General features: G+C 38.5%; 2 protein-coding genes across 18 annotated transcripts in view; both read right to left on the bottom strand.

Annotated features, from left to right (window-relative positions):
* LOC6031999 (fukutin-related protein) overlaps nt 1–14,358 on the bottom strand; it is a 28,557-nt gene extending 14,199 nt beyond the window's left edge. Inside the window, exons 1-4 of one of the 10 annotated variants that reach the window (XM_038256745.1) lie at nt 13,759–14,358; nt 12,847–12,865; nt 8,018–9,094; nt 6,454–6,570 (exon numbers count right to left, since the gene is read on the bottom strand). In XM_038256745.1, coding sequence (XP_038112673.1) covers nt 6,454–6,570; nt 8,018–8,902 — 1,002 coding nt within the window. In that variant the 5' untranslated portion in view covers nt 8,903–9,094; nt 12,847–12,865; nt 13,759–14,358. Of the gene's footprint in view, nt 1–6,453; nt 6,571–8,017; nt 9,095–12,742; nt 12,762–12,846; nt 12,866–13,758 lie in introns of those variants that run through there. The other 9 variants (XM_038256744.1, XM_038256748.1, XM_038256747.1 and 6 more) reach the window with 9 other exon arrangements.
* Nucleotides 14,359–17,755: 3,397 nt separating this feature from the next.
* Nucleotides 17,756–27,873, bottom strand: part of LOC6032000 (atrial natriuretic peptide receptor 1) — an 80,249-nt gene continuing 70,131 nt past the window's right edge. For 7 of the 8 annotated variants that reach the window (XM_038255571.1, XM_038255572.1, XM_038255569.1 and 4 more), the window contains exons 9-17: nt 24,919–25,039; nt 24,418–24,533; nt 24,238–24,316; nt 24,040–24,160; nt 23,457–23,979; nt 23,072–23,414; nt 18,478–19,091; nt 18,273–18,420; nt 17,756–18,212 (exon numbers count right to left, since the gene is read on the bottom strand). In XM_038255571.1, coding sequence (XP_038111499.1) covers nt 18,137–18,212; nt 18,273–18,420; nt 18,478–19,091; nt 23,072–23,414; nt 23,457–23,979; nt 24,040–24,160; nt 24,238–24,316; nt 24,418–24,533; nt 24,919–25,039 — 2,141 coding nt within the window. In that variant the 3' untranslated portion in view covers nt 17,756–18,136. The remainder of the gene's footprint in view (nt 18,213–18,272; nt 18,421–18,477; nt 19,092–23,071; nt 23,415–23,456; nt 23,980–24,039; nt 24,161–24,237; nt 24,317–24,417; nt 24,534–24,918; nt 25,040–27,873) is intronic. The other variant, XM_001842616.2, reaches the window with a different exon arrangement.

The raw sequence follows: 27,873 nt of genomic DNA, 5'->3' as shown, positions 1-27,873 counted from the left end.
ACGATGAACAGCGACAAGCACACCTCCTCCTCCAGAGGTGGTCCTATCGAGCTGCGTCGCGATCTTGTAGTTTTGCAGATAAACTTTTTCACCGGGCTTCAGATGAGTTTCCGTGATGGCAGCTACGTCGATCTCCTTCTCGCGAAGAAAATCCACCAGCTCTAAGTTCTTCCTCCTAATGGAGCAAGCGTTCCAATTCAGCAGCTTGAGGGACCTACGATCCATACTGGATGACGAACGAGGTCAGCACTTCAATCTGCTGGGTCTTGGTTTTGCATCCACGCAGTGCAGCGGACATCTGTTTGAAAATATTGAGGAGTTCGGTTGAGGTGTAAAGATCATTACCATTTTCCTCAACTGCTGGTTCTTGGGTTGGTCTTGGCTCCTGGCTGAAGCCCGGTGGTGGCGTTCTCGGCTCCTGGCTGGAACCCGGCCGTGGATGATTCATCTCAGCTCTCTTCCTGGGATCCAACGGCAACGGTGCCAAGTTCGGGACCTGGCGTCGCGGTTGAAGAGGTGGAAAATTTTGCTCCACCAGGGCTGGAGGAGTTCTACGACGCTGAGGCTGATTCTTCGTCGATGCTTGCTGCCGAATTTTCACGAACTCAGCTCTCTTGGGGCACTTTCGGTCGGTTGACGAATGCTCACCGTTGCAGTTGAGGCACTTCACCAGCGAATCTTGGATGCACTGGGATGTGATGTGCGCATCGGTACCACATTTGGCGCAACGACGCTTCAGGTGGCAGTTCTTACCTCCGTGCCCGAAACCCAGGCAGTTGAAGCATTGTGTGACGTCACGATGCACTGGTCGGTATCGCTCCCACGACACGATAATGTTGAAAACCGCTCGAATCGCCTTCAGCTCAGGAAGCGTCGTCGATCCCTTAGCCAAATGCAGCAGGTAGAGCTGGTCACGGTACTTGATGTCTTTGTTGCGTCGGCTCATTTTGTGCACGGCCAACACATCCAGTTTCAAAACTTTTAGCTCGGCAGCTAATTCCTCCACTGGCATGTCGTACAGACCTCTGACGACGATTTTGAACGGCTTATCCATGACGACATCATGGGTAAAGTACTCCGCCTCGTTTTCGGTCAAGTAATCCTTGACCAGTTGATAGTGCTGCCTGGATTGCACCAGCACCTTAAATCCGTCCTGACACAGACGAATGTTGCCTAGGACTTTCCCAGACTTGATGAGTTCAACCAGCCCCGCTCGAAAGTCGATCGTTGCTGCTGATTGCCGCACATAAAAAGGAGGCAGTTTCTCCTTTCGCTGTTTCACTTCATTCTCCTTTGCTTCCGCTACCTGGTCCTCGTCAGGCAGTCCAGCGAACTTGTTGTTCTTCAAAAGCTGCTCCTCGTGCGATGAAGAGTTCTCCTCCTCCTCATCCATCGGTACAGTACCGTCGCTCTTTTTCGTCTTTTTGCTGTTCGATGTCACTTCCAAAAGCACCTTCCTTTTGGAAATTCCCGGTTTTTGGCCATCAGTTGAGGCCTCAACCTTCCTTTTGGAAATTCCCACTTTTTTGCCTGCTTGAGCCGCAGGTAGGGCAATATTGCCGGCGTTTTGCGCCGGGACGCGACGAGTCATGTTGATTCAGACAACCTTCACCAACGAATGCTCGGATAACAATACCTAGGTAAAAACGTTGTTATGGTCTTGTTTGAGCAATCTGCCAAAAATGTATGGAATTTCGTAATTTTTGTTCTAGTGGATCAAACTTACTTTTTGCCCAGGTATTTAAAAACGTGGGTTTTATAGAAAACCTAGATGTATGGGTATCAAAAGATCGGAAATTTTATGCCCTTTCCGATGCCACATAGGTTGACTTAAGAATTGTGGACCGGTTCGGATGCCGGCGGATTTTCCGACGACGTAATTCCGGGTTGGTACGAAATTCCAACGAAAATCTATTCTATCGATACAAATACCCCCAAAACGGTGTTATACCCACTCCAAAATGTTTATTTAGCAATTCTATGGTAATATATTGACATTTAGTTGAATTAAAAGTTTGCAAAATTAAGTTTAGATAAGTTTTATATAGAATTTCCAGAGTTATATAAACTTTTATACTAAGTAGTTAGTAAACTTTATATTCAATCCAAATCATTTTTTTAATCAGTCAAGGATGCCTATTTGGAGTTGGGAGACTGGATTTATGGTGATTTGTCAACAAATAACATTATTTATGTTAATTTTTCGAAAGGTGTACAAACTTTTTTTGCACCTTTTTTATTTTCGTAATAGTATTTGTTATATAACTTTTTATAGAAATCATCTTTTCATGAGCTGTTTGTAGCAAAATGTTTGGCATGAGTTTCTGAACAAAACGTAGTACTAGGTTCCTGTCAAACTTTAAATTCTTTACATGTTTCATCACAAAATGTGCATAGTGCTCAAGGGGTGTAAATACTTTTTTTACATACTGTATATTTTGTTATCTTATGTTTGAAAAATTGTATTTTCATATCGATAATTCCATAAAATCATTTAAATTGCTTCATTTAAAACGCTCATACACTGTAGGATTGCTCGAGATGGTCGATTTTTCAGAACATGTTTTTTTGGTTGTTTTTAGGCTCCTACACAACTTCCCTAAATTTGGGAGCGATTTGTTGCGTGTTGCGTCCTTTTTGCACATTGGATTTCAATTTTGTATGGGAATTAGTATGAAGAACCCTATTTTTTACATTTTGAGTTTTATCATTTTTATTTTCCACAAAATCTTTCAAACCTACATGATAGCGTTAAAACAGAGATTATTTTTTTAAACATTCCCGAAGAAAGTATTGTGCTATGTTGTTCCTGCCAAAAGATACAGCTTGCTTAAAACTGGTCTAAAACGTGTTTTTGCTCGGATTTCTGTGTAAAATCGCATGCAAGCAATTCTGACAATTTGAACCTTTAACTAGCAAAAGTTAAACTTAAAAGTATTTAAATTTTGTAATTTATACCAAATAAATTTATATTTTTGGTAAAATATAGTTCAAACTCAAAAAATATGCCAAAAATAACTTGAAATTCATGTTTTGATAGAATTACATAGATTTTGAAAAGTTTAATGAAGAAAAGTCAAAATGTCTCATTGTTACCCATGGCTAAAAGAAGTGAGGAACAATGAAACAGTCCTGGATTCTGGGTATATCCTTATTTTTTGTCAAACCTAATGAAAGGACATTGTAGCCCAAATCATTCCCTATAGGATGTCGAAAGAAATCTGAAGAATTATTAGTTTTGGTGTAAATGGTAGCCTACGAGCGAAAAAGTGTTTTTTGTCCAAATTTACTTTTACACCCTAGAATCAAACATTTATGAATAAATTTTCAAGGGAGCGTCCATAACCCAAGCCACTATTATGGCAGACGTGTATCCAGTAGATACACCTTTCCCCAAATATGCTATGCCATGTTATCATTGTGTCCCGTGTCTCATTGATGGCTTCTCTAAAAAACGAAACTATTGGCACTACGCCCCCCGGGGCATGGCCTTCCTCTAACGAGGGATTTCTGCTCCAGCGCCTCTGACGAGACAGGAGAAACCGGGACCGACGTTTTACTTCACCATCCGATAGAAGCTCAGTGGATAAGGCGGGAATCGAACCCGCGTCTCATAGCATCATCGGGATCGGCAGCCGAAGCCGCTACCCCTGCGCCACGAGACCCACTGATGGCTTCTCTATCCTACATAAATCAAATTTTCACTGCCTTCTTTCCGTCCCGAGATTCTCAGTAACAAGAAAAGTAAAGTAATTAAAAAATCTCATAAGATATAGTGACGGTCACTTTACTATCTGATATTTTGGTGCACAGAAATCATCAAATGATATTTTTTTCTATCACTCGTTTACAACACTGCTCTTGAGTAATAATAATTCGGAACAGAGTTCTCAGGTAATAAATGTTTATGACGCATTGGTTAAGTCATTTCACAGTCCATCGAGCAATCTACAATCGTAGGAGTCGTTTACGTATGAATTGATATTGGAATCAGGCTTTAGGACCTATTTAGGATGTCAATCAAACATCGGGCCCAGTTTGTTACGAAGTTTTGGCAGCATCATCATGACTATGTTGGCGGAACTTACACAGAAAAAAGTTGAATTTTGGAAGGTTGAAAATGTAGTAGGTTGAATATTACCTCTTTTTGAGAAATATTACATAAAAATGTTTTCTTTTCCTGTGTACGTATGCTGATTGAAGATAGGCCAATAAAGACCACTGTAAATTATACCAAATTACGCGTATTTTAAGATAGAGTTGCCAGATCTTTAATATCTGCCTATCATTGCAACGTAGTCCTGATTGTAACATGAAGGATGCGCAGCAACCAACAGCAACCTCGAACAATTTGCACAGCTAAAAAAGTAGTAATCCTGCTGCGTGTAAAAGACCTGGGTGTAAAATAAATATTGCATTATTTTATGCAATTTTATGTGATTTTACATCCTGAAATATGTAGCCCATCAGTATGGGAAACCTACTTGACCGAAATGTCAAGCAGATATATGCGTTTATCCATGCAGCTTTACATCGGTCTGATGGCCGAGTGGGCTAAGGCGCCAGTCCACACTGTTGGTGCTGGGTTTGAATCCCGTCGGTTGCAAATTTTTTTTGTGTGTTGCAAAAATTGTACATGCAGTGTGTAATATTAAGTGTTTATTTTGACGAAGGTGATGTGCATGCTTTTGCATGCGATTTTACCATCGGATTTTTTGCTGTGTGACTATACATCAATTCCCCACGAAAACAAGCATGATTCGAAAAAAGTTCTCCCATTTGGCTCAATTTTTTTCTGGAGATTGGTCGAAATAATTAGACGCGTATTGTTTTGTTTGGCCATTAGGGTGACCTACGCCGTGTTAGGGTGGTCCAAAAAATGGCAATTTTCGTCGATTTTTGCAAAAGCCACATTTTTCAAAAAATCATAACTCCTCACCATTTTAACCGACTTTTTTTTTAATCATGCTGTTTTCGTGGGGAATTGCTGTGTAAAAATAATTTTACTAAGTTGTAAATCATTTAATAAACATTAATTTTAGGAAGAAATTATGGAGATTGCCGTAGATTTTTGATAAGAAAATGTTTGCAGCATAAGTTTCTGAACATTGGTAGGGGTGTAGGACTTTTTCAGAAAATCTACTTATTCTATCCGAGCCACAATGATAACGCTTCTGCCTCGTAAGCAGTAGATCGGGGTTCAAATCCCGGCTCGGATTGCTTAGGGAAAGGGAAGCTAGTGTATCGTCATTCGCTGAACCTTATGGCATCACTGGAATCAAACGCGTTCTGACCTGAAATTGCATTAGCCAGTTGTCGCAATTACATCAATTTTCAGGGAGTGACAAGATAGCACGATAAGATTGGAACTACTTTCATATGTAAAGTGACAAAAATGCACGGAGTTTTGTCGGATTTCGTTGAAAATCTCAAGAATATTTTTTATAGATATTCTGCAAGACAAACAACTTAAACCGCTCTAGTATTCAACTAACCCAAAACAATAATGAGGGAATACTTTAAGTGTGTGTCAAAAAGAGGAAGTGTTCTGACTGGAACGAAGAGAATTTTACGCGTTTTTATCAACAATTAAATTTTACTTGTTTAGAGGAAGTTTTCGAGGGCAAATGGACATTGCTAGAAAAGATATATTTTACACTACATCCTGATGATATTTTTACATTTTTTACATTTTTATAACAAATATGATATGCTACTAAGTGCTACTGAGGAGCATGTTATTCCATCGGCCACTAATTTAGCCACAGGGTTGCTTATAAACCAACTTTGACCATAGATTACAGCTAGTAAAAAGCATTTTCAAATAACATCATAAAAGTAGCAGGTTTTTCTTACAAGTATAGCAAACTAAGTTGTCTAGGTGCGAAAATTATCGAATTGTATGGAAATAGGAACGAATTTCTCCTATCTCCTGCTTTGATTGTTTTGATAAAATGTTATTTAGTTTTATAACCTTCGCCTAGTTGTTCTCCCAGAATTCAATCTCGAAGTCACACAAATCACTCCGATCCAATTAATTTCACTCCACCGCACAGTTTCCTGCGTTGACGAGCTCCAGCAGCTGACAGGCAGCAGTTATTCGCCAGCAAACTTTGCAGGTCAACAGGACAGCCCTACCCTCCCCCAGTGCGGTCATTACCGGGCTATTGGTGCCGAGGGAATCAATGGCTCAAACGGTGGAGCCTCGATCACCACACAACAGGTCGGAATTTACTGCCCGGTAATGGAATGCTAAGTATTCCATTGTAGAAACGAGAAACTAGCTCCACCGAGAGTTACAAAGTTGGATTAGGGGCTGAGGGAGTGGGTTAAGGGATGAAGGGGGATTTTGGGAAACTTTGAACATCACAAAAGTAAAGTGGAAAATGGCTCTCTCCCCCCCGAAAAGGCAGATGGACGGACGGACGAACGAAGAGGCAACTATTTACTCACCTTAATGTTGGCCAGCTTGGCCTGGATGTAGAAAAGCTCCGGAAACGGAGACGATAGAGCATCGGGCATGTCCCTCAGCAGGGCCGTCTCGACCAGGATGGCATGCTTCTGTTTGTACTGAATAGGAGGGAAGAGCGAGAGAGAGAGACGAGAGATTTGCGTTAGTTGGATGGAATAAGTTACAACGTCCCTGACAGTAGTGCTGCACCAGACGGAACTAATTGATGGCACTTTTAGAGTCTCTTGGGAGAACTGAAAAGCGAGGCGGGACGGGATGGGAGGATCTTGCTTTGGATCGGCCAGGGAAAAACTTGGAATAGTTAAATTGGTTTGTGCTCTCAAGTGGCTCAATACTTTGTTCTTGGGTGGAGAATGGTGTTTTGTGAGCTGTAGAAAGTGCAGATAATTGAGGGAAATTGTATTAAAATGTTTGTAAACTGAATTAGGGATTTCTCTGTCACTTCAGAAATGATTTCAACAACGCAGGAAGTTGTTGGCTTCTTATTGCAAAATTGTCAAACTTACGGACCCAATCCTAAAATAATGGAATTGTAAAATTAATCAAACTTTTTTGTTAAGTACTTTGTGGGCAGTACTTTATGGGGTGAATAAAATAACATTTCGATAGTACCCGTAGTTTTGAAGATACTAAAATGTCTGTAACAAAAATCTGGGTGCAAAAGTTCTGGTTGATGTGCACCGTTAAAGAAAAGATTTAAAGATTTATTTTTATCATTTATAATACAATCAATCTCCGTGTTAGGTCCCTTCTTCGTTTCACACAGTGTTCATGTTCAACAGAATGAATAAAACATATAATAAATAACATTGACTTTACCGAGAAAAAAAAAACTTTCATTGTTTAGCATAGAAATTCCGGAAACAACCCCACTCAAAACCAAATCCAAAGCCAATATTGCCTTTTAATATCGAAAGCACACTTCCGCGGCATCCGGCCAATGCATAAATTCGACCAGCGATAAACACGATTAAAAGCCAATGCAAATAAACTTTCCACCCACCACCCAACCAGCTCGTCGGGCTTCCCACGGCTTCCGGTCGGTCTCGCAATCCCGCAAGCTAAGTGCAGAGCACTTACTCATATTACTGCCATATCGGGGAGGTTATCTGCATATGTTTACTGACGGCATGGCGAAGGCGCGTAATGCAAATTAAATTTTATGCATTTTCCGGTGGCTTTCATGTCCAGTTGCTTACTCGGGAGAACTTGGATAATTATGGAAAACAAAAGTTTCATGGAAAGTTGCAAATTTAATTATCGTTACCTGGGTGAATCGGAATACATGGGGTGAATTGGGACCGATTTGCCCATGTTGACGGTTTTTTTTAAATGTTTTTTCATGCTGAAGATACTCCAGAAGTAAAAAGCCGATTTGTACTTGAAGCACTAACGTGATTTAAAATATATGTATTTTTCCGAAACTTCCATTTCCCATCGAAAATGTTGCAATTTGCAATGGAATGGACCTTATCTCATTCCCTGTCACGGTCCGATAATTATGAAAAAGCAATAATGATGCCAACGAATAATTAATTTAATTACCATGTCGCAGCTGTCCGTTTCGTTGCCAGTCACGTACTCCAGCGTCCAGTTGGGCAGATCCAGCTGCAGGTGGCAGCAGTTGGCCGCGGTCCGCGCGTTCGACGCAAACGGGACGGCTATTATTTTCCGCTCGGGCTTCTGGTTCAGGAGCTGGTCTTTGGCGGGGACGGCTTGGTTGTTTTGCTTGAGCAGCAGATTTTGATGCTGCTGAAGGAGCAGGTCGTTCGTGGAGGGGTTGGAGATTTCCCGCAGCATTCGGGAAAGAAGGGACCGCCCGTTGAGGCGGACACTGTCTGGGAGAAAGAGGACGTACTTGGTGGTGATCTGGAGCAGGGGGAGGGTTTCTTTGAGGGATTTGGTCACGTCGTAGCTGAGACTGAAGAACTTGACGTTGCTGTCCTTTTCGAACCAGGTTGATTGATTGGACGCGGATTGACCGTGATTGGTGAAGATGTCCAGCGGAGGGTACGGGATCTCCGGTGCGATTATGAAGATCTGGACGTTCGGGATGAGGTTGTTGACACTGGCGATCGATTGGAGCAGGTCGTTGTCAAAGTCGTAAAAGTCCCGGAACACCACGGTGATGCTCTTGCGAATATATTTGTTCGTGTTCTGAATCCGGTCCCGAATTCGACTAAACTTGGACAACTTGGTAGGTCTAGATCGATCCCGTTGCACAGGACTTTGATCCGCGTCAATCACATCCAGCTCTCCGTTGATGCTGTAGCCAGCGTGCTCGTACGGTTCGCGCTGAACCCGCGCACTTCCGAACGTTTCCGCCAGGAAGTTGGTGCTCGTCAGAAAGTACTTCCACGAGTAGTAAAAAACCACCAAGTTGAAGCAAATCATAAAAACGATGAACAGCTTCCCATATTTCATACGCATTTTCTTCCTCGGCACACACTCACTCACTGGAGAATGATTTCTTCCCAACGTCGAAGGAGGGGAGGTGGGGCGAGGGGACACGTCACTTCAACTTTAGTGGTTCTCACTTTTGCTGCATTCTTCCAGGACATTTGCCAGCACCAGCTTAATCCGTTCTAGCTGGGAGGCATCACTGCAGTCGGGAGAAGTTCTCTAGAATTTATTTTAGTGTTATATATTTTTGAAGCTATACTTAATTATTAAGGGAAAAAGTGCGTCAAAGGTTTGTCGTTAGAAGTCTGAAGCATCCACACAAAAGTGTTCTAAAATTTTTCAGAAATTGTCATATTTACGGTTAGTAAATTTAGGCAACATGTGTTTTATAAATATTTATCGAAACCATTTTTTAAATTTTTATGTATTTAAAAGTTTAGAAATGGTAATCGAGGATTTTGAAACAATTTCCGGTTAATTTGTAATGAATTGAACAGAACACTCCTCTCTAGTGCGTCCATCCCGGGAATTCTCGGGACGAAAATTCCGGGATTCTTCCAAAACCGGGAATTCCCAAATCCCGGGAATTTTCATAATTTGTCCCGGGAATTCCCGAAATTGGAAAAAATATCAAATTTTGGTCTAGAAATTCAGATTTGGTTGCAGAAATAGATGATCAGTTGAATACATAGTAATCAATCCGAATTTTAAAGCATTACAATTTGTATTCGGCATATATCAGCTTTAATTTGGCTTATTAGGGAAACTGTTTCAAATTTTAGTTCACAGATCCGCAAAATGCCTGGCACTTTGAATATTTTCTTTTTTAATATATATTTCTTTAAAGACTGGGTATTACATTTATATTTAGGATTTTAAATTTGAAAAAAATAATATAATCTTAAATTATTTTTCATCAAACATCGGAATCAAACTAATTAGTACACCGATTTCCAAATTTATTGCTCTGTAATCTCCTGTACCATTTCAGCCTGTAGTCCTGATTTTTTCCCAGTTGGCGGAAGTAACTTAAAGATAGTTAGTAAAATATGTTTTATGTAAAACTTATCATAAATTTTACATTGACTGGTATCATTTTATTTCTAGAGATTTTTTTTTGAAACCTCTGTAATTACTCTTAGCTTTAAGAAAAATGTAATTACAAAAGCCGACTCGATCCTAACCAGGTCTCAGTACAGAAAAGGAACTAATTAAAAAAATATGAAAAAATATGAAAGAAAATAGCTTTTTAAATAAAACTCTAATTTTACTGTCGCTTCTCGTTTTTGTAGACATTTTTGACATTTTTCAAGCTTTTCTAGTTATGGCATATGAAAAAATATATAAATGAAATATATTTCTAAAATACTTATTTAATTTGATTCACATTGAAATTGAAATCTGTTGTTTTTTTGAAATCCTAAAAAAGTCATTTTTAATTTCTTTTAAGTTATTTAAAAACTGTCATCCTTATTGAGATTGAAGTGTAGATTGTCACCAATTATTATTAATAGTGAGCTAAATTTATAATTTTAAGCTTGAAAACATATAAAATATTATTAAAACATAGATTTTGCATCATAAACTTCCCGGGATTCCGGGAATTCCCGGGATCACCACTCTTATCAATTTTCTTTAATAATCTAGATATAACTGATTGTAGGTAGGCCATGAAGTGTTTGATTTGGTTAAAAATCTTGCTTACTTTTTCAAAAATCCTATGCACATAGGAAACCAATGGCGCAATGGTGGTTTTGAAAAAGTAATCTAGAAATACAAAATTTAAATGCTGGAAAATAAAAAAAAAAAACAAAATGCAAGTTTCAGAGCCTACCTCTAAATTTTAAAAGGTGGCGTTGGAATGTCACAAATTTCTCATTTATTAATCATTTACTTGGAAAATTGTTGCAAAAGTTTTTTGTCAGGAATTTGAAACATAGGATTTCTTAAGAAGCTTTTAAGATTTTTTAAACTTTACCATCACAACCCATAATTGTAATAATAACGCCCTCTATCCAAAAAATTCAGCGCTTTGAAATTAATTTGAAAAGCCTTTTGTTTAACTCATAGATCACGGTTTTCGTCTTCCAAATATTTGAATAATTTTTTTTATTATTTTTAGAGAATACCTTTGACTTGAGCGTTCAATTTTCAATTCCCGGGAAAAAAGTACATTAGCTTTAAAATCACTCCTGGAAGAAAAATTAATCCTTTGAAAATCTTTTTTATGTACCAATAAATTCTCTTACTCGAAAAGTATTTACAATTCCGTTTTGAAAAAAAAAAACTAAATTTTTCCGTCTTTCTTCGAAAATGAAATGGTCAACTTATCAAAATAACAATGCTAAAAAATTCTTCAAAGCAATCATTTGAGAACTGAAAAGTTCAAGCGATTGTATCGAAAATAGTTCTTTTTGACACTGTTTTGGTTTTTAAGTTGACAAAACATAGGAACGCCATCTTTATGCATAGGGATGCCAACGTTTGACTTAAAAACCCAATATAAAAGTGTGTTTTCGGAACTTTTTTTTTTTGCTTTTTTTAGGCATAGCTTGATTGAATAAATGTACAACTCACGTGTTGAAAAATCATAATTTTTCAACTTGTTGCATAAAATATTATTTTTTACGAATGCCAAAATTAATAAAATTTAAATATATTTTCGAAAACTTGCAATTTATATCTCTATCTATTAGACTTTGATTTATTAGACTTATGATTCTCTGAAAAATGCCTCCGAATCTTTTTTATCAGGTAAGAGAGAGGCCGCTGCACTATGGGGTATTTCCATATAAGCGAGCGGCCAAAAATATTTTTTTGCTTTTTTGTGTTGTTTGTACTTAGTATAATGAAAACAAATAAATTTTGATATTTTTCCAAAAAAAAAGTTTAATTTTCGATTTTTTCATATATTTGAGGCCACATGCATTAAAGTGGTGAATTTTAATATTCTTGCTCTGTCTATTTAATGCACGGAATGGCGGTTTATGCTATGTTAAAGTTTCTGATTTACGTTCAATCTCCCTCCCCTTTTTCTTGAGTTAAAATCCACCTCTCTTTGAAGACCCTCCCCCCCCCCTTTCTCTCCAATTAAAATTTGATTTTTGCGGTATTTTAGAATTTTAGACGGTTTATTTTATGGAACATTGTATGGATTCTCGTCCACGTTTTTGGTTGATCCACTTGCAAAATTCACGTTTTCCACGATAAATTCTTCTGAATCAAAATCACTACGTAAGCGATTGTCGTTAGATTACTTAAAATATGAACTTCTGCAATGTTGTAATTCTTACAAATATACTCGAAAGCAGTTCTCACGTTTTCAGAATAGTGCTTCGTTATATCGTACAGGGACACTACGGTATTATGATCCATACTTTCAAAAGAACACAACAACGAACTGATATGAATATTCGACGAATCGTTACTGTAAAATACTTTGAATAGAAATTTCTAATTTTATTAAACGTACCTAAGTACCAACAAAGTCATAAATATCAAATCAATTTCAAAACATACATAGCAGGTACGTCATTTCTGCCTCCGCAGATAAATAATGCGATTTTAACCAAGCGTATACGCGAAATCATTACTTTTCTTGCAAGAATCAAAATGTTCAAAATGGCATAACTCAAAAAGTGCACATAAGTGCACTTTAAAATTTGGAGACAAGTTAGGACATGGTTCAAATTTTAAGCTGCAAAATTTTCAGATCGCACAAATGCACACAAAAAAAGTACTCCATTAACAAAAATGAAAAAAAAAACTAAATTTTGAATAAAAATCCAACTTTTTTGATTTTTATAATTTTTTTTAGCCTGTAAAAGTGTGTTTTGTAAAATGTTATTGAAAAGTTGAATCAATTACCTTTCTGAATATATATAATGATGCAGGAAAAAATACAATAACAGCTACACAGTACAACTATGAAAAATAATCATTTTTTTGTCAAAAAACATGTTTTTTCTTACCATTTTTGCCTTTGAAGGTCTGCAATTCAGTGAATTTTGAACCTACAACTTTCAAACTCCGGATTTTTCTTAGTTAGAATGTTTATTTTCGAAAAAAAATACCAAAAAATAATTAGAGTATGTCGGTTTTTCGATTTATGGCCGCCTGAAACCCCATAGTGCGCTGGCACGCTTTTCAAAGTATTTTTGCAATTCCGTCGTGAAACTACTTAATTTTTCTGTCATTTTTGAACGACGAAATAGCCTACTTTTCTGTACCAAAAATAACAGAATCGAATAGCAACACTTTTCAAAATAAATGCTGAAAAGTTCTACTTTTCACCACTCAAATGGGTGCTGAAAAGTTGAAGTTGCAAAACTTGATTTTTTTAACACTCTTCGTATTTATCCAACTCGGTGAACCTCGTTGGATAAATGTACGACTCGTACTGAAAAAATCCTCTTTTTGCAACTTGTTGCATAAACTACTATTGCAATTGCCACTTTGTCTCTCGGAGGAATACTAATTAAGAAAACTTATAAGGTGTGGTGTTTTATTTAATAGTGAATTAGAATTTTCCTAAATACTTTTGCATTACTATTTCAAAAGCTGTAAACTGTATACATTTGTTATAAGAAGTGATAATATGCTTTAAAATACATATTGATAGTTAAAGTTATCTTTTTTACCGTCCTCGCTTGTCAAAAAAAGCTTGTCAAAAAAACATGTCCAATAGAAGAGTAAAATTTATAAATTTCTATAGAAACAAGCATTTATATCATATTTTTAGTATCTCAGAACCAATATAGTTTTAATAGTTCAATGATTCAAGAAAAATCGATGCGCACTATTCCAGAGAACTTCTCGGTGCATCAAACTCTTATTCCCGCGAGGATTGAGCTATAAAACAAAAGAATTGACACGTATCCAACCTGGACCCGAACCTCATCCGCACTCTTTCTACTCCGTTTCCGCACTCCTGGGGGTCCCACTGCACAAGCTTCAATTATTCAACGGGGTGGAAAGCAAAGAAATTGCACAACAACAATAATTTGACACATGTTAGACGTTTATGCGGCCACCACGACCACGACCGGGGGGTCACCCTCTCAACCCTCCAGCTCGCAACAACACACTACACACTCTGTGAGTTTTCCTTCTTCAGAACACAGCTTTTTTTTCGTTTTCGAGGACCGACCTGCTGCCAGCTCAACTCAGCTCAGCAAGGACACAAGGACTCGACCGCCGTTTTGCACTCGCACCAACACACGCGTGTACAAATGAACACCCCGCAACCAACCCGCCCAATTTCCCAACTCCCAACTTGTATCCAACTCCGTGGGGAGGGAAAAACGCAGCAAAAAGACTCCAAATCTCCTGAGAGGACTCCTGGCTGCGTCCGATGGGGGATGGCCTCCCGAAGGGTTAGGGATAAACGGGTGGGCGGGAGACCGACTCCCAAGCTTGGGCCACCTAAACCACTACCGGAAGTACCGGAACGAAACCGGGAGCTACTGCTCGGAACGAACGGCGAACGGGAACTGAACCCCGATGTGGCTTCCGTGGTGAGGCCCATAAATCGGTCATCACGAAAAGAAAGAGAGAAAGAGAACCTCACGAAGCTGGCCAGATGTTCGTGTCACGCGAGAGCGAGAGAGAGAGAAGTTTTCCTCTCTGTTTGGGTGACCTCGGCCGCGTGGCAATGTGATTTTGATTCAAATTCGAGGTTAGGAAAATCAAAACAGAGAGTGAGAGTTCGTGTGTCAAAGGTGGAGGGAAAGGGGTTGTTTTGGTTTGCAGATTTGCGTGAGAGAGAAGAGAGGACATACGGTGCATATGCGAGTTCGTTATGAATTGACATGTAGACATGAAGATGTCATGGGGACGCATGGTGCTTCGAGTGTTTTCTGTGTAGCAAATACGCTGTATGTATTTTTATATGACCAAATCTCCATGAGCAGTTTAAGCCCAACATAGGGAATATTTCAGGTGTTTTTGCACGACCCTTTTCGATTTCAATATATTTTATAAAATTGGACAGGAAGTTGATCAGATTTGCCGTTCTGATAACATACCTGTAAGAGTGCGGTTCGTGCAGTGCCAGTAGAACAGTCCTCAGATTTGCTGCTTCCAATTAAATTTTAAACTCTCAACAACTGTTGAGTAGCCACATTTTTGTTAGTGAGCTTTATGGAAGGTATATTTTTACTTTCGGGGTTCTAATCGAGCTGTCAAATCAGGGTTCCAATCCAGTGACGAGACCTTACAAGAACAAGGTTGGAATCACTTTAATTTTTTTTTATATCAAACAACGAGATATTAATCATCATACATTTCATAAAACTATTGTTTTTAGAGTGTAACTTTTTCTAAGAAGTCCTAAGCAATGCCTGCAATTCTAATCTAATCTAATCTAATCAGACCCTACCGCAGCCAATCTTTCGAAGGGATCCTGGAGAGTGCCTTAGGTTAGATGACGCCTAGCACTCTTCTTGTCATTTATTAACATTTGTAGTGCGCCATTGCATCGGAATGCATTGAAACATCACAAGCGTTAAAGCGGCCAGGCCTACTGCGTAAAGCCGTATCGCAGAGATGTCTCGTAATTGGGTTGAGTTTGAGCACTGAGTGTTCGAACAACAACACAATTCTGAATCGACAGGGGATTAAGAAGCGTGGGGACACACCACCATACGCTCCGAGATTTGGTTGTATTCGTTGGGAGCACCATGCTAAGAAGGTTTGGTACTCCGGGACCCTCTGGGATGGGACATTGTATTTCCACGAATGCCTTGGACACTATTTGCCGTGGTTACAGCGCCACAACTCGCTCCTAAGCAATGCCTGCAATTCGATCAAAAACCCCAAATACAGATTTTTGAATAACTAGGGAAACGCATGTATTTCCATCGGGCACCTAATGTTGGCATCTCAGCACTTTGGCCTTCGATTACAGCATCTATAAAGCGTTTTCAACATATATCATGCAATAAATACCTTGATGGGAAGGGATACAGCCAATTGTACTCAAAAATGACATTTGAGAAGGGCGTAAGTTATTTAAATACTTTTGTATTTTGAAATTTAATAATTACTATATCTCGAGGCCATTGCATCATATCAAAAAGTGGTCAAAGACAAACTTGAAGTAAATTTGATGGGCTTTCTGAAAAAAACACACCGAAAGAAAAATACACGCCAATTTTATGAGAAATTTCAATTTTTAAGTTTAAAAGTTAAATTTTAAGGTGATGTCACGATTTTTTTTCGTTCAAAATTTTTGTGAAAATAGCCTAAAATGTGACAAAAAGACTCATGAAAAATGCAGGATGGTATGTCTTTCCTAAAAAAAAAATACAAAAATCATTGACTAAAACTGTTTTTTTAAGTGGTCTAAACGTCAAAATTTTCAAAAATCGATAGTGAGAATCAATTTCTCAGACAATTTTACATAAAAGTCTCCATATTGACTATTGTCCAATGTATAATCCTTGTGAAGATACAGCGGTTTTAAAAATAAAAATGTTGAAAAAATAGGTTTTTTGGTGGCTTTATGCGATTTCTATATGACAGACTTGATTTTTCAATCTCGTAAATATTTTTACTGGAAATTTCGTCCAATTTTGCATAAGTTTGCCTTTGACAGCGTTTCAATTGGATGTATGAGCTTACAGATATAAGCTTTATTACATTGCTCATAACTGAAAATTGCGTATTTTTTTCAGGGTGGTAAAAACCTGGATAATAAATAAGCTTATGTAAATAATAAAACGAGTCAAATTGAAAAGCTGTCAAAGGCAATCTTATGGGAAATTAGACGAGCTTTCCAGTAAAAATATTTACGAGACTGAAAAATCAAGTCTGTTAAATAGAAATCGCCAAAAACCACAAAAAAAACTTTTTTTTTCAACATTTTTATTTTTAAAACCGTTGTATCTTCACAAAGATTGGACATAGGACAATGGTCAATATAGAGACTTTTATGTAAAATTGTCTGGGAAATTGATTCTCAATATCGGTTTTTGAAAGTTTTTACGTTTAGAATACTTTTCAAAAAAACAGTTTTAATCAATGATTTTTGTATTTTTTTAGAAAAGACATACCATCCTGCATTTTTCATGGGTCTTTTTGTCACATTTTTGGCTATTTTCACAAAAATTTAGAACGAAAAAAAATAGTGACATCACCTTAAAAATTTAACTTTTAAACTTTAAAATCGATAATTGTCATAAAATTGGCGTGTATTTTTGTTTCGGTGTATTTTTTTCAGAAAGCCCATCAAATTTCCTACAGGTTTGTCTTTGACCACTTTTTGATATGATGCAACGGCTTTGAGATACAGTATTTTATTTTAATTACATAGTACAAAAAATATTTAAATAACTGACGCTCTTCTCAAATGTCATTTTTGAGTTCAATTGGCTCCATATACACAAAAATGGCTTATATAGTCCTTAAAAGTTTCATTGAAATCGGAGAGGGTCGGGTACAAAAGTACCAGAAAAATTCCCAATTTGAGAAGGAATTGCTCTTAGTTATTTTTCATGTTCCATTGAACAATTTTTTTAAATTTGGTTTTTGGGTAGCTGAATTATTTTTCTTGTGTAAGAAGTCTTCAAAATACCAATAAACAAAAATTGAAAAAAATGTTCATTGGACCATTATAAAAAAAACTTCAAAATGTGGATTTACAGTAGCATTTTTTTTATAATGCGACCAACGGGTCGTATTCAAAACTTTCGGATAATCAAATTTGCGGATAATCGGGATTAAGGAAGCTGAAGGCCATTCGTTCTACGTGTAACATTTCTTTGCACTAAGTTCGGAGAATGTTTCACAACTGCAGGATGCAAAAAGACACATAAAATACTTCTAGAGAGAGATTACCTTAACTTTAATTTCTTTCTATACAAATTCAAACAACCCAAGGTTATTGATATCACAATCAGTCCATTTATTAGCGAACACCTTTGATGACATTAAATAGCGCTATCCATAGTAAATATATTTGTTCCAGAGATTTAAAATTTCATTTAAAAAGTTGACAAAACATTTCTCCTAAAATCACCACACACCACTCTACATCCTACCATTCCCACGTTACGCTCCCACAAGCAGTAAATTGACATCGAATATCATCTGAGTAAGATTGTTACACAGTAAGTTGTTCTGGTGCTACTCCGGGGAAACTTCGTCTCGCTCCTCCGGACACAGGAATATGTTGTGGCTAACGCAGCTCCTTCGCTTCGTCAGGACGGCCAGGTGGCCTGCGCTCTGGATGGTGGGCGTGCTGGTACGTCACGACGCCGGCTATTTCCCGATCCCGGGAAACAGTATCGGGAACGGGACCTCGTTGTCGTTGTAGTTCTTCATCGGCGTTGGGGGTCTTCGGTAAGAAATAATAGTTAAGAAATTGTTGCTGAAGGGGTTATCTAGTTTGACGTACCTTGGATCTGGTTCCGAACACTCCAACAGCCAGTAGGTCGTTACGATGCCTTTACCTTTGAGTTCGACCTCACCTCGTAACTCGGTACGGAACGTCCCAAACTTGTCCAGAATCTGCTTGGCTGCCTCCGACACGTGAATCTTCAATGCTGAAAAAGACAAGATCTTGAAGTACTTTTTCGTCTATTGAATGAATAATATCTTACGATGTCCTGTGGACTCCATCCTGGAAGCCGTGTTGACCGTATCTCCAAACAAACAGTAGTGAGGCATCTTCTGTCCCACTACTCCGGCACAAACCGGTCCCGAGTGTATCCCAATGCGAATCTTCAACTGTTGATCAGGTTTGTGCTTGATCGTGAACGACTTGACAGCATCCAGCACGGCCAACGACATCAGCCCAATCTCCCTAGCATGATCGTGCCCGTTACGTTCCGGAAGTCCCGATACCACCATGTAAGCATCCCCGATGGTTTCAACCTTGTACACGTCGTAGAACCCAATAATCCTGTCGAACGTGCTGTACAAATCGTTCAAAAAGTCAACCACCTCCATCGGTCGACTGGTGGCGCAAAGTGCCGTAAAGCCAACAATGTCGCTGAAGTAGATCGTAACGCACTCGAACTGCTCCGGTTGAACCATCTCCCCGGCTAGCAGCTGCTGGGCAACGGGTCTTGGAAGCACCTGGTACAGCAGTTCCTCGGTACGACGCTTTTCCATGCTTAGTTGTTCGGTCTTTTCCTCGACCAAGCTCTCCAAGTTGTTGGCGTACTGCTCCATGCGACGCAGCAAATCGTCCATGAGGTTCTCGCAAAAGCCCCTGGAATGAACGGAGTTATAATTAATTTTCTGATTTTTAAAGGATTTTATTGGTGACTAAAATTTAAGAGATGGAGGAATCTGTTAACACTCAGTGCAGTGTCTGCGTCACAATAAAAATTAAAAGTGCATTTTCTACCCAACATAAGGGCTTTTAGGATAAAAGGACGATAAGTTGGGATCATCAGATAAAATTAACTTGAAAGTGCATTTTCTATCCGAAATAGGGGGTTTTCAAGCCAAATTTTAGGAGTTACAGTCATGCCTCGGTTTAACACCGCATATGGGGGATGCAAAACCGAAGCGTGCATAACTGAAGCACAGAGCTTTTGGGATTTTGGCTATATGGGTGACATCGGCTATAATCCTATGAAAAATCATCCAAACTTCAAAAAATATGGTGTTTTAGAATCGGGATGATGTCAGCTGTCCATTACAAATATAATTATTTTTGTATTTTAAAAAAGCATTTCTTGAAAAAAAAAAAAACCCTGATAATTGGATTTGCAATATGGATCAAATAATCGGGATTTTTTCATACGTTTCGGTAGTTATGATTTTTTTTTCAATGGAATTTTTTCACAAAACTAAGTACTTTCAACAAAAAATACTCAAATTTGGAAGTCTTTAACATGCGGATCAAATGTATTTGTTCATCAATTTCGAAAATAATAAAATCAATTTTTGAAAATACAAAAAAATCACAAAACTACGTATTTTCGAAAAAAATACTCAAAATGTCAGTATTTTATAATATAGGTCTCAAATGATCGAGATTTTTTATACATTTCGAAAATGATAAACTACGTATTTCTGAAAAAATACTCCAAATATCAGTCAGTTCAACTTTAAACTGAAATTTTAAGTATATTTTTTAAAATACGTAGTTTTGTGAAATTTTTCAGTATTTTCACAAATTTGTTTTGGGACCATCCATAAACTACGTAGACACAATAGGGGGGAGGGGGGTTTGGCTATTGTCCACGCTCCATACAAAAATGATTTTATTTGTATGGAAATTGTACACGATAAGGGGGGGGGGGTTGAGATTCCAAAAAAAGTGTCCACGTGACTTTACCACTTTCGAAATACACGAAAAAAATTTCGATTATTTGACACCTATATTGTAAAAAACTCAAGTTATAATTATTTTGTCGAAAATACGTAGTTTTATGATTTTTTTTGTATTTTCAAAAATGTGTTTTATCTTTTTGAAACGTTTGAAAAATCCCGATCAATTGATACCCATATTGTAAAAACCGAAACATTGAGTATTTTTTTTTTCGAAAATACGTAGTTTTATGATTTCTTTAGTATTTTCAAAAATGGTTTTTATATTTTAGAAATGCATGAAAATCCCGATTATTTGATACCCATGTTGTGAAAGCTGAAATTTTGGGTATTATTTTCTACAATACGTAGTTTTGTGAAATTTTTTAGTATTTTCAAAAAAAAGGTTTCTTCTTTCGGAATGTATGAAAAAATTCCGTTCATTTGATACCCATGTAGCAAAATACTGAAATTTTGAGTATTTATTCAAAAATACGAAATCGAGTGAATAATGGCCTCGAGACGAGAGAATAGTGGTACCATTTACGGACACAGAGAACACAGCTCGAGATGGGCGAGAGAATTATTCTATCGAGGTTCATTTGCAAAAAAAGTTCATCCGTCAAAATGAGCGAGTTTCGGCGCTAAAACCACGGCAAATAGTGTCCAGGGCATTCGTGGAAATACAATGTCCCATCCCAGAGGGTCCCGGAGTACCAAACCTTCTTAGCATGGTGCTCCCAACGAATACAACCAAATCTCGGAGCGTATGGTGGTGTGTCTTCACGCTTCTTCCTCCTCTGTCGATTCAGAATTGTGTTGTTGTTCGAACACTTAGTGCTGAAACACAACCCAATCGATTCATCTCTGCGATACGGCTTTACGCAGTAGGCCTGGCCGCTTTAACGCTTGTGATGTTTCAATGCATTCCGATGCAATGGCGCACTACAAATGTTAATAAATGACAAGAAGAGTGCTATGCGTTATCTAACCTAAGGCACTCTCCAGGATCCCTTCGAAAGATTGGCTGCGCTAGGGTCTGATTAGATTAGATTAGAAAAAAAGTTCATCCGTCAAAACAAAAAACCAAATGTGTCAACTACGGGAATCGAACCAGGGTCCTTTGTCATTCTAACCCATTGACTGAACTGCCTCGGCCACCACAGCTCGGTGATTAAGAACTTGTCTGAGACTTATTGGTTCATTTAAAGAAGAAACTGATTTGTTATGGTGGTGTGAGTTGGTATCATTTGATACCCATATTGCAATAATAATTATTTTGAGATTTTTTTTGAGAAATATTGCATTTTCAAAATACTGGATAAATACGTATTATGAGAAAATTTTCATGTAATTATAACTGAAATAGGTGGCTGACATCATCCCGATTGTAAAACACTTAATTTTTTTGAAGTTTGTATGATTTTTTATAGGGGTAATTCTCCGCCAACTCACACAGCAGTTGCCCCGACCCCTCTTCGATTTGCGTGAAACTTTGTCCTAAAAGGTAACTTTTGTCCCTGATCACGAATCCGAGGTCCGTTTTTTGATATCTCGTGACGGAGGGGCGGTACGACCCTCTTCCATTTTAGAACATGCGAAAAAAGAGGTGTTTTTCAATAATTTGCAGTCTGAAACGGTGACGACATAGAAATTTGGTGTTAAAGGGACTTTATGTAAAATTAGACGCCCGATTTGATGGCGTACTCAGAATTCCGAAAAAACGTATTTTTCATCGAAAAAACACTAAAAATGTTTTAAAAATTCTCCCATTTTCCGTTACTCGACTGTAAAAATTTTTGGAATATGTCATTTTATGGGAAATTTAATGTTCTTTTCGAATCTACATAGACCCAGAGGGGTATTTTTTTCATTTAGAAATTTGTTTTTCATTTTAAAATTTCATGTTTTTTCTAACTTTGCAGGGCTATTTTTTATAGTGTAATAATGTTCTACAAAGTTGTAGAGCAGACAATTACACAAATTTTAATAAATATACATAAGGGGTTTGCTTATAAAACATCACGAGTAATTGCGATTTTACGAAAAAAAAGTTTTGAAAATGTTGGTCGTCGTTGATCATGGCCGTTCATGGTTACCCGCGACAGACACGGACGACGAAACAATGAGAAACGCAAAAAGTAATTTTTTCAAAACTTTTTTTTTCGTAAAATCGCGACAACTCGTGATGTTTACAAGCAAACCCCTTATGTCTGTATATCAAAATTTTTATTATTGTCTGTTTCTACAACTTTGTAGAACATTGTTACACTCTAAATAATAACCCTGCAAAGTTAGAAAAAACACGAAATTTTAAAATGAAAAAAATTGTTCTAAATGAAAAAATGACCCATCTGGGTCAATGGAGATTCGAAAAGAACATTAAATTTCCCATAAAATGACATGTTTCAAAATTATTTACAGTCGAGTAACGGAAAATGGGAGAATTTTTAAAACTTTTTTAGTGTTTTTTTTCGATGAAAAATACGTTTTTTCGGAATTCTGAGTACGCCATCAAATCGGGCGTCTAATTTTACATAAAAGTCCCTTTGACACCAATTTTCAATCTCATCTCCGTTTCAGGCTGCAAATTATTGAAAAACACCTCTTTTTTCGCATGTTCTAAAATGGAAGAGGGTCGTACCGCCCCTCCGTCACGAGATATCAAAAAACGGACCTCGGATTCGTGATCAGGGACAAAAGTTATCCCTTAGGACAAAATTTCACGCAAATCGAAGAGGGGTCGGGGCAACTTTTCTCGATTTCGTGTGAGTTGGTAGAGAATTACCCATAGTTAACCAATGTCTCCCATATAGCCAAAATCTCATAAGCTCTGTGGTTCTGTTATGCACGTGCTTAACCGAGGCGTGCGAAACCGGGGCATGACTGTACTTGGCATTTTTTGACTAAAACGGAAAAAATACTGCTTACTTCATGATCAGCTTCACGGTGCTCCTTATCTGCGCAAACGTAAGCCTATCGTCCGGACTGTCCGACCAGCACTTCTCCATCAAATCTAGCAAGTCCGGCGGGCAATCTCGTTGCCCAACGAACGGCCGAAATGCCGGTGACTCGTGGGCCGCCACCCGTTCGATGATCTTCTGGGGGTCCATAAACTGACGCGCCGTTTCGTACGGACCACCTCGGACGACTATCTCCTCCAGGATGATGGCGAACGAGTACACGTCTCCCTTTTGGGTCGCGGGAGTTCCGGGAATGACGGTTGCGGGAAGTAATTCCGGTGCGACCCATAGCAGCTCTGTAAAGTTAAACTCTTATCAAACAATTAGATTTGGGGCTGGGAAAGACTAATTACTGTTGTAGTAGTTTTGATCCCGGATGAACTCGGAGGGTGTGCTGAGAGTTCGGAGTCCAAAGTCGGAGATCTTAAGGACGAAGCGACCGTCGATGAGACAGTTGCAGGAACGAAGCTTTCCGTGAACTCCGACGTCGCTGTTGTGAAGGTAGGCCATTCCCTTGACAACATCGTGAATCAGAGACATCCGAAAGTTCCAGTCCAGCTGGATGGCTTCATTTTCGAGAACATCCTTGAGGCTTCCCTTCGGGCAGTACTCGGTCAAAATCAGAATCGAAGGTCGCGGCAGGTCAATACAGGCCCCCACAAAGCGGACCGTATTCTCGTGGCTCACGTCCCGGGCCTGTTTGATTTCCCACAGCAGAGTCGAGGTTATGTAGACCTTCTTCTTGGCGACCTTCTTGATGGCAACCCGTTCGCCCTTGTAGATGCCGATGGTGGTGAACAGCTGTGCCGGCAGCTGCGAGTTTCCACTAGCGATTGAGGCACGTCCCGAACTTCCAAATTGCTGCAGGGAAAAGTTCTGAAAACGGCAAATAATCGTAAAGTCAACCATCCCAGCGCCCCTCCTCACAAGTCAGACCTCATAATTCAGCTTCTGCAGGCCCATCTTGCTGCCAAAGAGCCGTCCAACTTCGAGCAGCACCTCATCCGGCCGGACCCGCCAGGACATGTTGTTCAGTTCATTATTCAGCTTCATTTGCCTGCCAAAGTAAACACCCGAATTAGAACGTGCCATTCTACGTGGCCAGAGGCAGGCCGTTCTCCTTGTTCTTCTTACTTGCACAGCACGTACGTGACGGCCGCTGCGAACGCGGAAATGATCCCGAAACCGATTATGCCGTAAAGGAGCATCATCTCTGCAATAAGAGAGCAACGTGAAGAAATGTGTGAAAAAGGGTTGAACTTCTTCCTGGAAGTCTGGGGGAGGAAAATTTGGGAAAGCAATTGGTTTAATTACCGCTTCTTTGGCACGCGGGCGAGTTTCCCATGAAGCCACACTTTGGAATGTCGGGCGGGGGTCCCTCGCGGCCTCCGGGCCAGTGGATCCGTTTGCCCTTTACCGGGGAGTACTCTCTGCGGGAAGGGAGCGAGTGAGTGTGTGTGATAATAAAAACAGGCAGTAGATATGATAACGGGCATATTTTGGGAGCGGCATAATGATGCAATAGTGGTCAAATTTGGTGTCTTTTTAACATTTTTGCTCTGGTTTTATTCATGAAAAAATAAATTTTGTTGACTTATCTACTTTAACTTGGAAAATATCAGTGAATCTTCATCAGTTCTTATTACCCACATTTTCGAAATAAAACGAAATTCGAAATTTTGTTAATTTTACTCTAGGCTATAACAAATATTATTCAAGCCTAGGTTCATTTTGCCACTAAATATGTTCTACATCATTTGACCACTACTGTGCGACTCCATGAAACCCCCACTCAACCCAAACCCAAATTCATACCTAGTTTTGCCGTAATAATGTGCCACCACCTCGAAACGGCCGGTAATTGGATCCAGGTCCAGGATGGAATAATCGGCATCACGATCTCCGTTGTCGTCGATTCGCACGTGCCCGGTGATGCCTGCGGTTCGGTTGTGGTCACAACAATATAGAGGTGGCAATGGTTAACATAGAAAAGGTCTACCCTTTTAACTAGGGGCAGGGGTGAAAGGAAAGCTAAATAAACAGTTTTGTTTGGTCGTTTTCTGAAACCCAGCTTTGTTGTGATTTTAATGTAATGGTGCCATGAATTTGATAACATCACAGTTATTTTAAGAGTGGTTAGGATTTTACTTCGATAGATAACATTTGCGAAGTTGGTGAAAGGCATCCAATTGAAATTTTATTCCAGTGAAACGAGCAATACTGTAACGAACTTGTAAATAATTGATTATGAGAAGCACGATCCCACCGGCAGAAGTTCAATATTGACTCAACCTAATCAGCTGTAGCAAATCGTTGTTTTATCAATGAGTTTTTCATTCAATCGCTTCGTTTGCCCAGCGCCAAACTATCCACGGGGAGTGCAAACCCGGAGACCTCCTCCCTAGTCGGTAATCGGAACAGTACACTGTGGCTACACCATCAATTTGTCTGGTTGAACTTTTCACACCAGCAGCAGACCGGAAACGGTACGAGATACGTCCTGCGGTGTCATGGTGCAAACCGACGACCAAGCAAAAAAAAGCTCAAAACAAATAACCGGTTGCTTTCAACGCTCACCTGGGGTTGCTCTTGTTCACAGTTCGCCCAGATTCAATGAACCGTTTACACGTACGTGATGAGTACACCTTTCACCAAGATTGGTATTTTGTACGGGGCAAAGAAATGAAGGTGAAATGTGCCGACTCCTGCTGAGGTGGGAAAGCCAAACCAAATCAATGGGGAATTCGCGCGTGAAAGAATTGAATCCAACGTACGCCATCAACTGATTGCGGACTGTTTCTGACTCGTGATACGCACTTTTCCTTATCCTCGGGAGGGGTGTTTCTGAACGGTGCGTCAATTGAAGATTTGTTTTTTTTTTTTTTTTGAATGGGTACTAGGAGAACAGCATCCAATTTCATCTTTCCTCAAATGTTGCCATATAAGCACTTTGACGTTCAATTACAGCTCATAAAAAGCGTTTTTAACTGAAATCGAGTGATACATAGCTCAATAGGAAGTGAGCTTTACAAAGTAAGTTGTTTAAATAATATGCAATTTTTTATTTGGATGAAACTTTCAGGGTAATTATGATCCTTCATCACGAACCCAAGGTGCATTTTATTCGTGACTTTCTTTCGCAAAATCACAATGTCTAGTGATGGAACTTTGTTAAATGACAAGTTTTGTTTTGAATGAAAACCCAAAAATATTAGTTGCAAAAAAAATGCATTTTTCATCAGTCCAGTTGTTTTCAAAATATCTATGTATAGACGGAAATTATATATAAAAATTCAATTGGGTACTAAAGCACTATGTCAATTTTTATGTACAAAAGTAAAAAAACACGATTAAACACCATTTCTGATCACATTTTGCCTTCCTCTCCTTACTGAGGGAAGGCTATAAAATCACTCGAAAAATGAACTTTTTAGTTTAACCTCCTAGACCTATCTCATTTATACATATCGACTCAGAATCACCAGCTGAGCAAATGTCTGTGTGTTTGGCTGTATGTAGACATGTGTACCGAATCAATGTCACTGGAATATCTCATCACTGACTGACATTTTGACCGTATTGGCCTCATTCGATTCGTCTTGGGGTCACATAAGTCCCTATTGAAATTTATAAGATTTAGTAAAGTACATCAAAAGTTATGCTTGAAAAACTGCTGCATATAAATTTCACAATTTGCAAAAAGGGTGTTTTTTTTAGAAAGGCTCTGAAATGACCTTTCTTGTGGATTAAAAATTTTCAAGATCTGACTTACCTATCTAAACCTACAAGCAGTTTAAAAAATGGTCTGAATTTACATAACCTCAAATGGTCGGGTCTGGCCGCCATGAAAAAGCCGTGAAGAGGGATGCCATTTTCCTCAAAGGCGGTGTCTGTATAATCTTAACAAAAAGTCTGTATGTAGTCTGTTTTTTTTACTCATCACTTATTTGTATTAGGACCTCTTAGGTGCTGCGATCACGTTAGGGGAGATCCATAAACCATGTGGACACTTCAGGGGGGTTGGAATCACTCTATAAATGAGAGGAAGGCACCAACCACCTAAAGGTGGATTATGTAACGCAAAAAAATGCAAGTTGAAATGAATTAAAATATTTTTTAACATTTTGTCGGATTAGGGGTAAAACAGTTATTCGCCTACTTCAGTGTTTCTCAACCTTTTGCGATCCATTCCCCCCTTGACTGATTTGAAAGAACTTCATCCCCCCCCCTTATTTTTAATTAACTGGTATCAATGCACACACATAATTAATTTTTTTAGGTTTGCAAAAAGATTACAGTTTTCATAACAAAAAAAACTATAGAAGGTATTTGAAAACGTTTTATTTTAATTAAAAAAAATGAAAAGCCACTATTCTGAGCTTCTTTTCGTTTAAATTACAATAAAAAATACAATTATAAAATATGTACAAATATTAAACAAAATTAATAATTATCTGCGGCAAAAGACAGATTACTCTTAAAAATGTAAAGAATTCAAACAAACTTAAATAATATTTGAAAAACTTTTTGTCAACTGCCAATTATTTAATAAAATATTCTTGTCAAAAAGTGTATAAAAATCTCACAGAAACCAGCAAATCTGTCACAAAAAAAATCTGCTTGAGTCCAAACAATACAAATACCCCAGAAATATTAAAAAAAATCATTTTATTGTTTCAAGAAATGTCAAAATTCACAGAAATTGAAACTTTAATAACTATTTTTTGGGAAAAAACAAATGTTGTTATTACTAATCAAAGAAACTGAAAG

Source organism: Culex quinquefasciatus, chromosome 2 (assembly GCF_015732765.1).
Source record: "Culex quinquefasciatus strain JHB chromosome 2, VPISU_Cqui_1.0_pri_paternal, whole genome shotgun sequence".
Taxonomy (NCBI): Eukaryota; Metazoa; Arthropoda; class Insecta; order Diptera; family Culicidae; genus Culex; species Culex quinquefasciatus.
This window is presented reverse-complemented; position numbering and strand designations above follow the sequence as displayed.